Source organism: Diaphorina citri, unplaced genomic scaffold (genome assembly GCF_000475195.1).
Source record: "Diaphorina citri unplaced genomic scaffold, Diaci psyllid genome assembly version 1.1 scaffold101, whole genome shotgun sequence".
Taxonomy (NCBI): Eukaryota; Metazoa; Arthropoda; class Insecta; order Hemiptera; family Psyllidae; genus Diaphorina; species Diaphorina citri.
Window position 1 is genome coordinate 282,200 of NW_007377538.1, and position 16,444 is coordinate 298,643.

Sequence of the window (16,444 nt, forward strand, 5' to 3'; positions counted from 1 at the left end):
ATTTCAACTCCACAATCAGTTTTTCCCCCCTATATTTCAAAGGATATCCTATAGCCGTATTTTCATCATAAGAAAATTTTCTTTGGACTGGCAGCGGGTGTGGTGGCGTAATTACGTCCAAACTAGTCCAAAGAGAAATTTCGTATGATGAATACCAGCTTTTAGCAGTTGTATTCATAAGGCTGAGTGCACCCTGAAAGGATCTACAATACTTGTGTCCTAAACGGTGTCTTAACCAGATATAGTAACTAGTCAGTCACACACAACTATGACTTTAGTTATTTGTCGGGAACTAAAACACATTTTACTTTTTGCCTCCAGTTACTGTCGAGTCTGTAGGAGCACTCAAGCCTGATGGAGTACACGACGTTGACTTTAGTTATTTGTCGGGAACTAAAACACATTTTACTTTTTGCCTCCAGTTACTGTCGAGTCTGTAGGAGCACTCAAGCCTGATGTATTATTCCTCGAGGCTGTCAAAGTTCTCAAAAACAAATGCAATCTTTACATGGACGCACTTCTCAAGAACCAATCTTGAATCACAGGGCGAAGAAACAATATGACGGTCGTCAGAAACGTAACTGAAAAGAGTTGAAAATTACTCCCGGTACGCCCTAATTAGTTATTTGAAATTTGAACTCTCGAGCCCTCTCTTTTTGTAAGAATGTAAGTAACATCAGGATCTAAAGATTCTATTGTAATTTCTTAGATTTTAGTGGGCTTACTTACTTTACTTTCTGTGTCCGTGACGTAAGCATGGTACTTATCTCACATTCTTCACTTGGAATTATTGGGGTGTCTAAACCCTTTGGACGCCATCATGAGAAATCAAAAAATTCCAGAAAAATAAATCAAGTCGAGTTGATTTTCAGCATAATTTATAAATATTTAATATGTAATAATTCTTTTGTTTTCATCATAAAACTGATTTATAGCAGGTATACAGGGTTAGTCTCAAGCTTGAAACACCTTAAATAGCTTTTGAACGACTTGCAAAATAAGGTGTAAAACCAGACAAGATCCTATGATTCACTCCTTTCTTGCAAGCCTTTATCCTTAGCTGTTCAAAAATTATCCAAAGGGTTCCAAACTTGAATCTAACTCTGTATATTTTTGATATAAAAAGGCACTTTTATTTACATCATACTTAGAAAATGTTTTCGAAACGCACGACATCCACAGTACAAACACGGAATTTTATGGAAATGAGTATTTGTAATTTACAAAATAATAAATGTGGATAGAAGCCACAGGAATAGTAGACTAATATGAGACACCCATAGTATTTGGAGCATGTTACGTTTATGAATGGATTTAAAACACTGGTTTTTATTCCAGTGAACGCCTAGAGTAATTAGCCCAATACTCTAAGGGTGGCCCGTAAAAGTTGTTAGAATATTGAATATCTATGGAAGAAAAAACACAAGGTAAGGAACGGAATTCATCAATTCACAGAAAAGTTACGGTTCCTAAATCAGAAAAAGTCTTTGGAAAGAAAAAAGGGTTAACGTAAGTTTTTCAGAGGGTATTTTGGCACACAACATCAACCATGCCCGAATTGTATTGCTACTTTGATGTATGCTACAAAACCAATACCTTGGCTTTACAAACAGGAGGTTGAAATTGGTAAAGGGGAGTTTAGTGAGGGTAGGGGGGGGGGACTTTATACAATATCTTGACAAAAAGATAGAGGAAAGCACCCAACCCACTATTGAACAGAGCTCGCCTATTTACATAATTTATGTTACTATTGTTAGCTTCAAATTCCGAGTGTGAATTTTAATTATTGTTACTCGTAGACAGGTAATTTGAGGTAGAATGTGAGAGAAAATCACACTTTTTATTACCTGTTTTTACATGGGTTGTAGGTACATACATAAGTAGTGTAGTTACTCCATTTGGATAATTTAGGTGCAGACCATTTACGAGTTTACCCACATTTAGCACTTTTCAAGTGATGAGATGAGAACCAATGACATTAACTGCCGAGTTTCATAAGTGCGCGTGCACTTGATTACTTGAAAACCATTAATGAATGACGAGCTGGCAAACGCTGGCAACAAATCACCATTAATCATGCTACCAAATGACGAGCTCTTAATGTCTCCATCTTGGACAAATTGTTCCCAATCCTCGTGCGATATTACCTCGCGTAGTTTTGTACCGTTCTCAACAAATCACCAAAATCCACGTTACCGCTTTTAATGTCTCCATCTTGAACAAATTGTTCCCAATTCCTCGTATGATATTACCTAGCGTAGATTTGTACCGTTCTCAGTAAATCCCCAATATCCACGCTGCCGTATACCTGACGTCCAAGTGCATCCTTGCATCCAAGGAGAGGAAGGAGAGTTAGAAGATTAATCACAGTCGGAAGTTGTTTACATCGCGGCATAGTCCAGCTGGACAAACATCTGTTTGACGCCGACGCTGGCAAAAATGGAATGCGTATGGGAGACAATGTATTTGGAGTCGGCGGCTTTGGCCACTTCTAGCTTGACGCCTCCTACGAACACGTTACTGCAGAGGGTCCAAAAGTGAGGCTCCTGTATACTGTAGACTCCGGCAAGCTGCAAGGGAAACAAACCGGAGGCTTACGTTATTCAAAGTCTTGGTAAATTTTATTCTTTCTTTAGAACCGCGGTAATCGTTTTGTTTTACCAATTTACCCAATGCAATTTGTTTTATCAATTAAAAAAAGATCGGAAAAAAAAAAAGAGATATTCTATAATCACATACTTAACTTGTGACTGCAATTCAAGTTTTTAAGTAGGTAACTTTTCTTTTCTATAACTAAATTTTCATTTTGCATTTGCTACTAAAACTCGGACCCCAACTCCCGGATTTCAGAGTACCTACACTGTGTTGCCTTTGAAACTACTGTGGCTTAACTCAAGTACTTATTCTATGAACTTTGAAGCACCAAACTCTCACCTGCATAACTTTCTGATAACACGCCGGCAACTTGTTGTCCAGCTCCCGTGGAGACCTCTGCATCAGAATGAGCAAACTCTCCTTGATGAGTGAATAGATGGACGCTATGACCAGCACCGCAATGAACATGGAACATATCGGGTCAGCTATCATCCAGCCGAACATATGCATGAGTATGGCGGAGATAATAACACCCACGCTGCCCAGTGTATCAGCCAGAATGTGCAGGAATACACCTCGCATGATCTGACTGTTGTTACCTTCGTGTGAGTGACCATGGTCTCCTCCATGACTATGTCCGTGCCCATGACCGTGACTACCTCCTGCAAATATGACAGGAAAAATAAAAATATACTACCTCTATGACTGGATAAAGAAGTACTGAAAACCAGTTAATAGTCAAATTTATTCACCCAGAACAACCAGCACCCTGAAATACTTTAAAGGAAGAAAAAGAAGAAGAAAATCCTTAATGTGTTTGCTTTTATTCAAAGTTGGATTTTTAGTTTGAGATTAATCCTAATTAAACCTACCTAAAATGTTTTTTTTTTTTCCTTCTTTTTCAAATTAAAATTACCTAATACCATTTTCTTGGCCAGTGCTGCCTTAACAGTTCAATATTAAAAACAGAAGCCTTCTTTTTCAAATTAAAATTACCTAATACCATTTTCTTGGCCAGTGCTGCCTTAACAGTTCAATATTAAAAACAGAAGACAAGTTATTTTTATACTCACCTCCATGACTGTGACCATGTTGGAAAGCATAGATTCCAACCAAATTGACCAACAACCCTAGAACACTGACAACAAACATACGCTCATGTTTAACTTCAGGTGGCTCTATCAGTCTTTCTACTGACTCAGACAGCAGAAATATTGCAACAAAGAAAAGGAAGATACCATTGGTGAAGCCAGCCAGAACTTCTGCCCTGACATAGCCAAATGAGAACTTGTCATCTGCTTTCCATTTTGTAATGATAGATGCAACAAGACCTCCTGAAAAATCAAATGAAAAAAATTGATAAATTTTAAAAGGAAATAAATTCAATATTACTTTAAAATTAATTGCAAATTTGTTAGAAGTGTTATGGTAATATTAAGAGTGGTATTGAGGAAGACCCTAGTGGAACTTTTTTCTTTTGAAGCAACATGCCTAAACTATAGAGTGTTTGAGATGTAAAGTTTCATGATTAATAAACTTTATAACCTTATCCTTCCAACAAAAACAATGGTAATTATGCAGAAACCATGACAGAGACCTTGTTTAGACTGCTGGGGTAAAGGGACTTTTTAGTCTCATTTGAGCAGGATAAACAAGATATATTCTATTCTATTATTTCAGTGAGAGGCACTCTATAATTATACATACCTAATAATCCTGTGCAGTCAAAGAACATATGAAATGAATCCGAGATCAATCCCAAACTGTTTGACCACCAACCATATATCAACTCTACAAAAGCAAATGAGAAGTTGAGTAGAAGAAACAGGAATAGATTCTTTGAGTTTCTATCAGCAAAAATTAATCTAATATAGTTGTTCACTTTGTCTTTGAGTCGATGAACATAGTTGCCATGAGAGTAGCCACCACTGGAAATATCCCGGTGAGATAATGGCAACATTGCAATTCTGATGGGGTAATGAATCTGGAAAGAAAAAGATATGAATTATTATTTTAAATGTTTCCCACTGAGTGCCGCATTTAGAATTTACCTTGGATTTCTCCTACTTGTACATGTATTAGTTCAAGAGTTACTGGTAACCATTTTCAATCAGATGTAAGGGGGTTAGGGCACATTTTACAATATTTAAGAAAACATGACAAAGTAAATGTTGCGTACATGACAACATAGGTGGTAGTACCAAGTATTCTTTGATAAGGTACATAGTACATGAATGCACTTAAGTATTAGAAGCTCGTAGATGAGAATTAAAGCATCCTATTATACCTACGGAAGGTGTTGTCCATATTGTTATTTCATTATGAGCCACAAGATTTCTTCCTTACATGTACCTTACCTACCAAAGTAAGCCAGTCTTGTATAGTATTTTAGCCTTATCACAAACTTGAATTTCTCTTATCATTACATTGAGAGCTTGAAATGAACTTACTGATTTTTTCCTGGGGCATGTATGTTTAAATCCGTAGCATTATTCGTAGCTGCACATAATTCTTTTCTAACAATACTCATGAACTTTCCGGCTAAAAAACTTTACAATAAAATCCAAAGTTAAAACTAATTACTAATCAAACCCAGAATAGCAGAATACCCAGATCCCAGATTCGGAAATTTGGATTTTGGCTGGAGTGGCACTTCCCCTTCCAATTCCAGTTGTTTACTATTTTGTTTCATTTCGCAAGTTCACAAACAAACATCAGCTGATAAGAAGAGGGATTTTTTTCTCCCTTAGTTTACTTTTTCGAGGGATATTTTTTCTCCCACACGTATTACTAGCGCTGCATTTGCAAAGTGAGTGTTTTTAGAACTAAAAATTGTTTATTGAAAAAAAAAAAAAAAAATCAATCGGAATTTTTGGAATTTTGTCAACCAAACGCGTATTTTATTTTGTGGCAACGTTGGAAAAAAGTGAAAATTTTTCCATTTCGTCCATTTTTTGTATTTTATTATTCACTTCCCCTCCTTTTCTTTTGGCAATAAACTTCTTTATCAGTTTCGGAGTTTACAGATTTTGGTCCATATTCATTTATTCAATTAACCACTGTTTCGCCCCTTTTATTGTCACTAACTTGTGTGAATCAGCTTCCTCTAAAGTTGTGTTTGTTCCATACTCACACATTTCTTTAAAATGGTAAGTGCTTAGTTAAATATCGTTATTCATAACTTCATGTTCATAGTTTGTCATGTCACCCATCTGGGGACATAACTTGAAAGTGCTTTAACTCCAGTGTTCTTTAGTGATATCTGCTGATACTCTGTCCTCTGTTACAAGCATCTGACAAGCTATTCAATCAAAGTTTATGAATGAGGAGTCGTAATAATTTATTTGTATCCATCTTCTGTTTACAGATCAGATTTATCTTGATTCAAAACAGGGCTGGGAAAACACGATTGGCCAAATGGTACATGAATTTTGACGATGATGAAAAACAGAAGCTAATTGAAGAAGTCCATGCTGTTGTCACAGTTAGAGATGCCAAACATACCAACTTTGTTGAGGTAAATATTTTCACATTAAGGTACTTACTATGTACCTACTTTAGGTGGTCAAGATACCAAATTATCATAAAGTAGATCTAAATAACCAGTTAAGTGCACTGTAGAACTCAGAAAAATGGGATCAAGCCAGAGTAGCAAACCCTTCGAGAGATAGAGTGAAATAGACTGACATGAAGGAAAAAAATTCATGTTCAACTTGGAACTAAGTAACTTTGTTCAATTATTTTGTAGAAAAAATCAATTAAATATACCTACACATAAGAGTGTGTGTGACCTGCTATGTGACCACCCATGGGAGTTTTAACTGTAGAACTCAGAAAAATGGGATCAAGCCAGAGTAGCAAACCCTTTGAGAGATAGAGTGAAATAGACTGACATGAAGGAAAAAAATTCATGTTCAACTTGGAACTAAGTAAATTATTTTGTAGAAAAAATCAATTAAATATACCTACACATAAGAGTGTGTGTGACCTGCTATGTGACCACCCACTTTTATCCTAAGTTGAGATTTTTTTAAATCCATCAATGCCTTTTAGAATTTTAGTTTTGATTTCCCATCTATCTCTTTGTAGAACCTACCATGATTTTTTTTTTAATACAATCTCCTTTTGTGTAGTTTGTAGAGGAATAATTCTCTGTTTTATTTTGTTACAGTTCAGAAATTTCAAAATTGTATACAGACACATGCCTTTTAGAATTTTAGTTTTGATTTCCCATCTATCTCTTTGTAGAACCTACCATGATTTTTTTTAAATACAATCTCCTTTTGTGTAGTTTGTAGAGGAATAATTCTCTGTTTTATTTTGTTACAGTTCAGAAATTTCAAAATTGTATACAGACGGTATGCAGGTCTGTACTTCTGCATATGTGTGGATGTGAATGACAACAACCTCTGCTACTTGGAAGCAATACACAACTTTGTAGAAGTTCTCAATGAATATTTCCACAATGTATGTGAGCTGGATTTAGTATTCAACTTTTACAAGGTAAGCACTCCACACACCATCACATATACTTGTCTTGTCTGCTTGGAAAAACCATTATGCTCTATCACCTACAGTGCAATATTCCTAAATTAATATGGATGCAGCACACAAGGGATAAAGAAAGACTGCTTTATCAACAACAATCATCACCCAGAGAATCAGAGTAGTTTACCACATATCTGAACCAAATGCATTCTCCAATAAACACAAATCAGCACTGAAGTAATAACTCCTATTTCCCAGGTAATGAGTGATTTGATCTATTCTACAGTAACCCTGTTTCTTCATCAAAGAAAGAAAAGGTTTGGGTTTGAAGCCAAAAGTCCTTTTCTCATTTGTAGTTTTGAATACTTCAAAATCTTCATTTTTGGGAGCATCTGGATGTGTAGTATTTGGAATGTGCAAGGCATTCTCCAATAAACACAAATCAGCACTAAAGTAATAACTCCTATTTCCCAGGTAATGAGTGATTTGATCTATTCTACAGTAACCCTGTTTGTTCATCAAAGAAAGAAAAGGTTTGGGTTTGAAGTCAAAAGTCCTTTTCTCATTTGTAGTTTTGAATACTTCAAAATCTTCATTTTTGGGAGCATCTGGATGTGTAGTATTTGGAATGTGCAATGCTTTTTCAAGCAAATCTTTCCTGATGGATTCATCCTTTGTCCGTTGGTATTTTTCATTCAGGTTGTAGAGTTCATTTAGGTCAACATGAGTTTTCCTCAGATTGATATTTTTCTCAACTATATCTCTGTTATCTTTGTTCAACAAATAATCCAAATCCAAACAAGGTTCCTGAATAGTATTGCATTTCTTGTAGGATTCAAATTCTTTCACTAAATCATGAACACTGTGATGATAATATCTGGATCTTTCAAGCAAATCTTTCCTGATGGATTCATCCTTTGTCTGTTGGTATTTTTCATTCAGGTTGTAGAGTTCATTTAGGTCAACATGAGTTTTCCTCAGTTTGATATTTTTCTCAACTATATCTCTGTTATCTTTGTTCAACAAATAATCCAAATTCAAACAAGGTTCCTGAATAGTATTGCATTTCTTGTAGGATTCAAATTCTTTCACTAAATCATGAACACTGTGATGATAATATCTGGATTTTGTACCAAAAGCTACCTTTATTCTCCTCCAGAAAACCATTTTTCTCATCATGTTGGTAGAGCTTTTTCCAAGTCAACAGTCAACTCTTTGCTACGCTGAGATGTTCAACATTTACTGCTGTGACAAGAATATTTTCCATGTACCCATCTTGAATATGTTTCAGTATTTGGTACTTTATTTAGCTCTTACTTACATATTTAGTACTTTTACCTGAAATTCAAGGAACATTGAAAAAATAAATGACATTAAGCATTATTAGACATGGGTGAGTAATATTTCCTGCAAGTAGCAGAAGTTGGTTCCTCTTAATCAAAATAAGACCAATTGTTTGAGTTAGGTCCCATGGAATAAACAGACAGATTATTATTTAAAATAAATGACAAACATTATTAGACATGGGTGAGTAATATGTATTTCCTGCATGTAGCAGAAGTTGGTTCCTCTTAATCAAAATAAGACCAATTGTTTGAGTTAGGTCCCATGGAATAAACAGACAGATTATTATTTAAAAGTGCACTTACAAGGGCAATTTCAAAAATTGAAATAAAGTAAAAATATGAGTGCATGAGAGGGTAGGAAAGCAAAAGAAGCAACACTAGCAGATGGGCCTCAAGCCTCAAAACCATGAAATGTGGAAAAGATTAAAATATGAACCCTGCAAATAAAAGATAGTGGGTAAATTTAAAAGAGCAAGAGGACGATTATATTCAATCTTACCGGGATATCCTGAAACCTAGGTATATTTCCTTTGAAAGGAAACTTTTTTTTAGTGCACTATGCACTCTTATCAATAAAAATTGATTTTTTGAAAATTCCCGCAAAACATTTGTTTACTTTTTTTTGTACGGATTTTCCGCATCGTGTACGATCGAGGAGGTGTACGATAATCCACTAATGGCGTAGTGACAAATTGGCAACATTGTGGATCCATCCAAATTGCAAATTCCAAAATTTGTAATTTGACGAAAGTTGCAAAGTTGTCCGGTTCTCGACATGGAAATCATGAAAATTTAATTGTGCTGAGTGCTGTGTGACAATGACAGGTGCCAATGTGTAATTCTGAATTCTGGCATGCAGTTGCAGTTGAATTTTCCTTGTAGTCCAGTACAGATTCCATCTTCAGTTCCAGTATCGGTAAATCTTATCTGATGGGAAAATCTGTCGTGTCTTTCAACTGAAGGTAGTTCATTAAGGTAAGTTCACTGCTATTATTTTCATTGATCAACTCAAAAATCCTGCACCTATGTAGATTCTTATGACCTCTCCAAAACGTCTACAAAAAAAAAAAAAAAAAAAAAAAAAAATTGCCTGAGATGGGGTCCATGCTGTTGTCACAGTTAGAGATGCCAAACATACCAACTTTGTTGAGGTAAATATTTTCACATTAAGGTACTTACTATGTACCTACTTTAGGTGGTCAAGATACCAAATTATCATAAAGTAGATCTAAATAACCAGTTAAGTGCACTGTAGAACTCAGAAAAATGGGATCAAGCCAGAGTAGCAAACCCTTCGAGAGATAGAGTGAAATAGACTGACATGAAGGAAAAAAATTCATGTTCAACTTGGAACTAAGTAACTTTGTTCAATTATTTTGTAGAAAAAATCAATTAAATATACCTACACATAAGAGTGTGTGTGACCTGCTATGTGACCACCCATGGGAGTTTTATCCTAAGTTGAGATTTTTTTAAATCCATCAATGCCTTTTAGAATTTTAGTTTTGATTTCCCATCTATCTCTTTGTAGAACCTACCATGATTTTTTTTTTAATACAATCTCCTTTTGTGTAGTTTGTAGAGGAATAATTCTCTGTTTTATTTTGTTACAGTTCAGAAATTTCAAAATTGTATACAGACGGTATGCAGGTCTGTACTTCTGCATATGTGTGGATGTGAATGACAACAACCTCTGCTACTTGGAAGCAATACACAACTTTGTAGAAGTTCTCAATGAATATTTCCACAATGTATGTGAGCTGGATTTAGTATTCAACTTTTACAAGGTAAGCACTACACACACCATCACATATACTTGTCTTGTCTGCTTGGAAAAACCATTATGCTCTATCACCTACAGTGCTCTATCACCTACAGCACACAAGGGATAAAGAAAGACTGCTTTATCAACAACAATCATCACCCAGAGAATCAGAGTAGTTTACCACATATCTGAACCAAATCAATTTGGAGTAGTGTGATTTACTCTCCTTGTATGTAATTGTATTTATTTTCTTACTTTAAGCATTGAACCAATGGCAAAATCATTGCCTTGATAGTGTAACGGCCTTTCAGTATCATTTGAATTGTGTTCTGTTTCAGGTTTACACAGTTGTAGATGAAATGTTTCTAGCAGGAGAGATCAGGGAAACCAGTCAAACCAAAGTTCTGAACACACACCATCACATATACTTGTCTTGTCTGCTTGGAAAAACCATTATGCTCTATCACCTACAATGCAATATTCCTAAATTAAAATGGATGCAGCACACAAGGGATAAAGAAAGACTGCTTTATCAACAACAATCATCACCCAGAGAATCAGAGTAGTTTGCCACATATCTGAACCAAATCAATTTGGAGTAGTGTGATTTACTCTCCTTGTATGTAATTGTATTTATTTTCTTACTTTAAGCATTGAATTGCAATATTCCTAAATTAAAATGGATGCAGCACACAAGGGATCAAGAAAGACTGCTTTAACAACAACAATCATCACCCAGAGAACCAGAGTAGTTTACCACATATCTGAACCAAATCAACTTGGAGTAGTGTGATTTACTCTCCTTGTATGTAATTGTATTTATTTTCTTACTTTAAGCATTGAATTAGTGGCAAAATTATTGCCTTGATAGTGTAATGACCTTTCAGTATCATTTGAATCACTTTTAATTGTGTTCTGTTTCAGGTTTACACAGTTGTAGATGAAATGTTTCTAGCAGGAGAGATCAGGGAAACCAGTCAAACCAAAGTTCTGAAAGAACTGCGGGTCCTCAGATCTAGATGTGGACCCAGCCCGTGGAGACACAGTATGTACCAACTGTGGTACAGTACTGGAGGACAGTGTCATTGTATCGGAGATGCAGTTTGAAGAAAATGCTCATGGTGGTACTTCTGCACTGGGTCATTTTGTGTCTTCGGATTCCAAAGGAGGATGTCAAGGCTTTGGAGGTGCTCTGAGGGGTGGTCTTAATAGAGAGTCTAGAGAAATTACATTGGATAACTGTAAAAGGAACATCAGCTCTCTGTGTAATCAGCTTAGGTAAGAATGCTAAATTATTGATTTTTAGTCCATTTTTCAAGGGTTGTGACTTTGAATGTTGTATGGCTCTTTTTACTAAATGGTTGAAATAATACCTACTCTTTTGGGAGGGGGTGACCATTTTTCAGAAACTCATTGATTAGGATCAAATTAGCCAACTACATTCTTCTGCAAATTAATGAACATTGACTTTTTCTGGTGGTAATTACCTTACTTAAGTAAAACAATAAAGGTATTGAAAAAATCGATAAAAATATAATGTTTTTTCTCCCCCAGATTGAATCAGCATTGTTTAGAGACTTCATTCAATTTGTACAAGATGGCCCTATCTCGAAACTTGACAAAACTTGAAATAATACCTACTCCTTTGGGAGGGGGTGACCATTTTTAGAAACTTATTGATTAGGATCAAATTAGCCAACTACATTGTTCTGCAAATTAATGAACATTGATTTTTTTCTGGAGGTAATTACCTTACTTAAGTAAAACAATAAAGGTATTGAAAAAATCAATAAAAATATGTTTTTTCTCCCCCAGATTGAATCAGCATTGTTTAGAGACTTCATTCAATTTGTACAAGATGGCCCTATCTCGAAACTTGACAAAAGGTCGACGTCAAATCCTAGTGTGTGCTGCTTGTGTGTACATGACTTGCCGACTTGAGGGTACCTCTCATCTACTCATTGATTTCAGTGAACTTCTCCAAATCTGCATTTTTGAACTAGGTAATCTTGATTTATAAAATTCAACATAAACATTGATTAGTGCCTGGGACTGGATTCTTTGGTTTGGACTTTTCATCAAATTCATTATCAAAATTGTGGGCTGGGGCCCAACTGATAGTGAATTTCACTAACATGGCTGGGTAAATGCTTTCAACTAAGATATTCTACTTTTCATTTTCCTCACACATGGCCGCCTCTGGCAGATGGCAGATACAAAAAGATATCTTTTCTTTACTTACTCTGCCAACACCATTTGGCGAAAGCTAAAGCCACTACAACAACAACAACAACAACAACAACTTTTCATTTTCCATTCTGATGTTAAAAAGATAAGCTAATCTCTCCAGGGGTTCTTTAATTTAAAAGACTGGGAGCTCTCAACACCATTTGGCGAAAGCTAAAGCCGCTACAACAACAACTTTTCATTTTCCATTCTGATGTTAAAAAGATAAGCTAATCTCTCCAGGGGTTCTTTAATTTAAAAGACTGGGAGCTCCAAAGTGAAAAACATGTTTGGAAATCACACCTATTTACCACAAGAACTGTAGGTACCTTTTGCAAGCACTGGCCCACTGACACTTTTGATCCTCACCCTAAGGGAAAAAAAGCTTTGTGCTACACAGCTGTTGCAAAAAGTGGGCTTCTTTTGTAACAACTTTCATTTTGATAAAATATCTACATCCTAAAAGGAACCCTCCTTGTAAAATTTCACCAGATCTAGAAAGAAGAAGAGGGAAAAAAAATAATAAATAAAAATAATAATAAAAATGCCTGCTAACAATTTACCCACATACTTGCTCATTCCAGGTGCAATAGTCCTTCATACTGGACTCTTGCACACAGGAATTTTGTCAGAAAAGACCCCCATTTCAATGTAATGTAATGCTCATTCCAGGTCGTACTTACCTTCGTCTTTCACAAGCTCTATGTATCAGTATACCTTCAATGGATCCTTGTCTGTACGTGTTGCGATATTCGAATCGGCTGGACTTTGGAGCTAAAACCCATGAGGTCACGATGACAGCTCTCAGAATTCTACAGAGAATGAAGAAGGACATGCTTCATTCTGGCCGAAGACCGAACGGTCTCATTGGTAAGTATTCTTGTGATTCGCATGTTGACATATCACGAGTATATTTTAGAGTTAGGCAAATTTAGGTTCTTCCAGCCAAATCTCCATAGACGCCCATATCTGAAGATTCTGAAGTAATTACACAGTAAGTAGGACTAGGCACTGTCATGTAGAGTTTAGAATGGGTTAAACCTGCAGCAGCCAGCCAAGTGAGCTTGGAGGGAAGCGTATCTGCTTTGTAAGCGCTAGGTCGCGGATTCGATTCCCGACCGGGCGATAAAACTCATTGTGAGTGGCGGTCTTAAGAAACATTTATTTAAAAAGCTGACGTCTTGCAGTGTTTACCCCAAAACTCCAGTACTCTAGTTCCATTTATTGACATTGCTGGATCAATAGACGCTCGCCTGGTAAACAGGAGGGCGTTGGTTCAAGCCCAGTCGAGGTGTGGAATTTTATCCTCAAAATAATTTGAGATATTGACCACAGTAATAGTCGCAGCCTATTGCTGGAGTAAAGGGACTTTTCAGTCTCTGGCGAGCAGTATAAATAAGCACTAATTTTCTTTTATTTGTTTGTTTTTTATTTCGGTTTTTCCTCATTTATTTGAGGCTTTCCTCCTCCTCATTCTTTATTTGCTTTTATTTGTCCTCATTTATTTGAGAATTTGAACACATAGTAATGGAGCTCTAAGAGTTAGGTGGTAGAGAACGCCTAAGGCGTTAACCTCGCCTAGTGGTTGCCTTCCACTCAAGAGTCTGAGTCTAATCCTCATTCTTTATTTGCTCCTTTTATTTGTCCTCATTTATTTGAGAATTTGAACACATAGTAATGGAGCTCTAAGAGTTAGGTGGTAGAGAACGCCCAAGGCGTTAACCTCGCCTAGTGGTTGCCTTCCACTCAAGAGTCTGAGTCTATTATTATTATTTTCTTTTCAGGAGCTGCCCTCCTTATCTCTTATGTCTCTTATCAATAAAAATTGATTTTTTGAAAATTCCCGCAAAACATTTGTTTACTTTTTTTTGTACGGATTTTCCGCATCGTGTACGATCGAGGAGGTGTACGATAATCCACTAATGGCGTAGTGACAAATTGGCAACATTGTGGATCCATCCAAATTGCAAATTCCAAAATTTGTAATTTGACGAAAGTTGCAAAGTTGTCCGGTTCTCGACATGGAAATCATGAAAATTTAATTGTGCTGAGTGCTGTGTGACAATGACAGGTGCCAATGTGTAATTCTGAATTCTGGCATGCAGTTGCAGTTGAATTTTCCTTGTAGTCCAGTACAGATTCCATCTTCAGTTCCAGTATCGGTAAATCTTATCTGATGGGAAAATCTGTCGTGTCTTTCAACTGAAGGTAGTTCATTAAGGTAAGTTCACTGCTATTATTTTCATTGATCAACTCAAAAATCCTGCACCTATGTAGATTCTTAAGGCCTAGACACACCAAAAAACCGCTGAGTATTACAACCCATGTTTATATGAGAGCTGACACACCAAAACCGCTGAGGTTTCCACTTGAAAAGAGGGCCCTTATGGTGTCCCCGAAGGTCCGATTACATATGCCTAAAAGTTCACATTTCAATCCTTGGGAAGAAAAAAACCTCAAGAGAATTCACTTAACTTTGTTTTTTCAATTATGCTAGCCTAGTCAGCTTGGAAGGTAGTGCATCTCGTCCTTAAGCGCTAGATCGCGGTTTCGATTCCCGCCCGGTGCGGATTTGCCATAAACAGTTAAGGTTCGTTCTCTCGGAACGGTTGGCTTTTTCCTATCCTTTTTTTAACCTTTAAATGACCTATTTTCACTAGTTGGCTGGAAAAAATGATCTCATGAGATTTCGTTCTCCGAACGGTTCTCCCATCCTCATAAAAAAAAATCTTTCAATCCCCTATTTTCATTAGGTGGCTGGAGACGACTACATCAAATCCAATGAGCTACCCCGCGTCATTAAGGAATGTTTGGAGGATGCAGACTTGGAGGAGGAAACGGAAGGAGAGATTAGAGGCATAGGACCCACACCCGCTATGCTAGGAATGGCAACCAATCAGGATGCAGAGGTAAGAATCGTAAACCCTTGCTCAGTTAAGACCGTAGGACAAAAGTGAAAAAAGAAGCCCTGGGGAATGTTCTTCCTGATTTCGTATTTCTAACTAATATTACTACAGACTACACAAACCCAAATATCCAAGATGATGGTTCTTTTGTTGATGGATATTTTATTTATTGTCTTACAGTGTTTGCGTTGTCTAACAGTGGCTAATTGTGTTTGTGTTTCAGAGAAATGATCAGATAGTAGACGATGCCGAGGATGATCTTGGTGATATTGATGATGAAGAAATTAACTCCTACATCCTAACCGAGGGTGAGGCTACGAACAAAGCCAAGCTATGGGAAGTCCTGAATCGGGAATATCTAACACTACAGGCGGAGAGAAAAGCACGAGAAGAAGTAGAAGGAAAGAAGGAAAAAAAGAAACGAAAGCCCAAGGCGAACAAAGCGACAAGTGTGGCGAAAACTGCGGGAGAAGCGATCGAGAAAATGCTCAAGGAGAAGAAAATCTCAACCAAAATCAACTACGATGTGTTGAAAAGTTTGGACTTTACTGTGGATGTTAACACTGGGGAGATGTCGACAGAACAGAAGTCAGCACCTAGGATTATCGAGAACTTGGAAATAACGTCCAGCATTAAGAAAACGCGAGCCAAACCTACCAAAGAGAAACGAGAACCAACACCAAAGACACCGCCCAAGGTGAAAGTAGAAAAACCGATCACCAAGAAAGAAATCAAGGAGGAAGTGATCAAACAAGAAGTAGATAATGCAAGAATAGATGAGTACGAAGATGATTATGATTTCGAAGAAGAGAAGGAGGAAGAAGAGGAAACGTTGTCCTCCATGTTCAGAAGAAATGTGGATGAGGAGGAATATGATGATTATTAAGTGAGAAGAGACCACGAGAAAATGAGAGTACTATTAATTAGTTGTTTGTCCCCTTTGCTTTAATTTTTTTGGAATCGAACCCGAAGAAAAAAAAAAAAAAAAAAAAAAAAACCCTGGGGAAACCGTTTTTTTTTTTTTTTTTTTTTTTTTTTTTTGGAATTTTGGCTTTATGGTTTTCTCACAAAAATTTGCACCACCATTTTCGTGATCCTGGTAAAAAGACCTTTAATTT

General features: G+C 36.5%; 4 protein-coding genes across 4 annotated transcripts in view; 3 read left to right on the plus strand and 1 right to left on the minus strand.

The window, feature by feature from the left end:
- LOC103524498 (DNA-directed RNA polymerases I and III subunit RPAC1) overlaps positions 1 to 1,071 on the plus strand; it is a 5,272-nt gene extending 4,201 nt beyond the window's left edge. Inside the window, exon 3 of the mRNA XM_017449633.2 lies at positions 423 to 1,071. Coding sequence (XP_017305122.1) covers positions 423 to 538 — 116 coding nt within the window. The 3' untranslated portion in view covers positions 539 to 1,071. The remainder of the gene's footprint in view (positions 1 to 422) is intronic.
- A 54-nt stretch (positions 1,072 to 1,125) lies between these two features.
- On the minus strand, positions 1,126 to 5,220 carry LOC103524483 (zinc transporter 7). The gene is made up of 5 exons (XM_008489499.3): positions 5,046 to 5,220; positions 4,303 to 4,579; positions 3,669 to 3,929; positions 2,935 to 3,257; positions 1,126 to 2,570 (listed from the first exon to the last, which is right to left on the minus strand). The coding sequence occupies exons 2-5, from the start codon at positions 4,553 to 4,555 to the stop codon at positions 2,382 to 2,384; spliced, it is 1,026 nt and encodes a 341-aa protein (XP_008487721.1). The 5' UTR covers positions 4,556 to 4,579; positions 5,046 to 5,220; the 3' UTR covers positions 1,126 to 2,381.
- A 373-nt stretch (positions 5,221 to 5,593) lies between these two features.
- On the plus strand, positions 5,594 to 11,190 carry LOC103524499 (AP-2 complex subunit sigma; the record flags this gene model as incomplete). Its single annotated transcript, XM_017449634.1, has 4 exons — positions 5,594 to 5,744; positions 5,963 to 6,112; positions 6,925 to 7,098; positions 11,119 to 11,190. Coding segments are annotated over exons 1-4 (399 nt in total), but the record flags the coding sequence as incomplete, so codon positions are not given.
- Position 11,191: 1 nt separating this feature from the next.
- LOC103524501 (transcription factor IIIB 90 kDa subunit) lies at positions 11,192 to 16,327 on the plus strand (the record flags this gene model as incomplete). Its single annotated transcript, XM_026819885.1, has 6 exons — positions 11,192 to 11,472; positions 12,010 to 12,197; positions 13,093 to 13,290; positions 14,205 to 14,212; positions 15,174 to 15,329; positions 15,550 to 16,327. Coding segments are annotated over 6 exons (1,494 nt in total), but the record flags the coding sequence as incomplete, so codon positions are not given.
- Between the last annotated feature and the right edge of the window lie 117 nt (positions 16,328 to 16,444).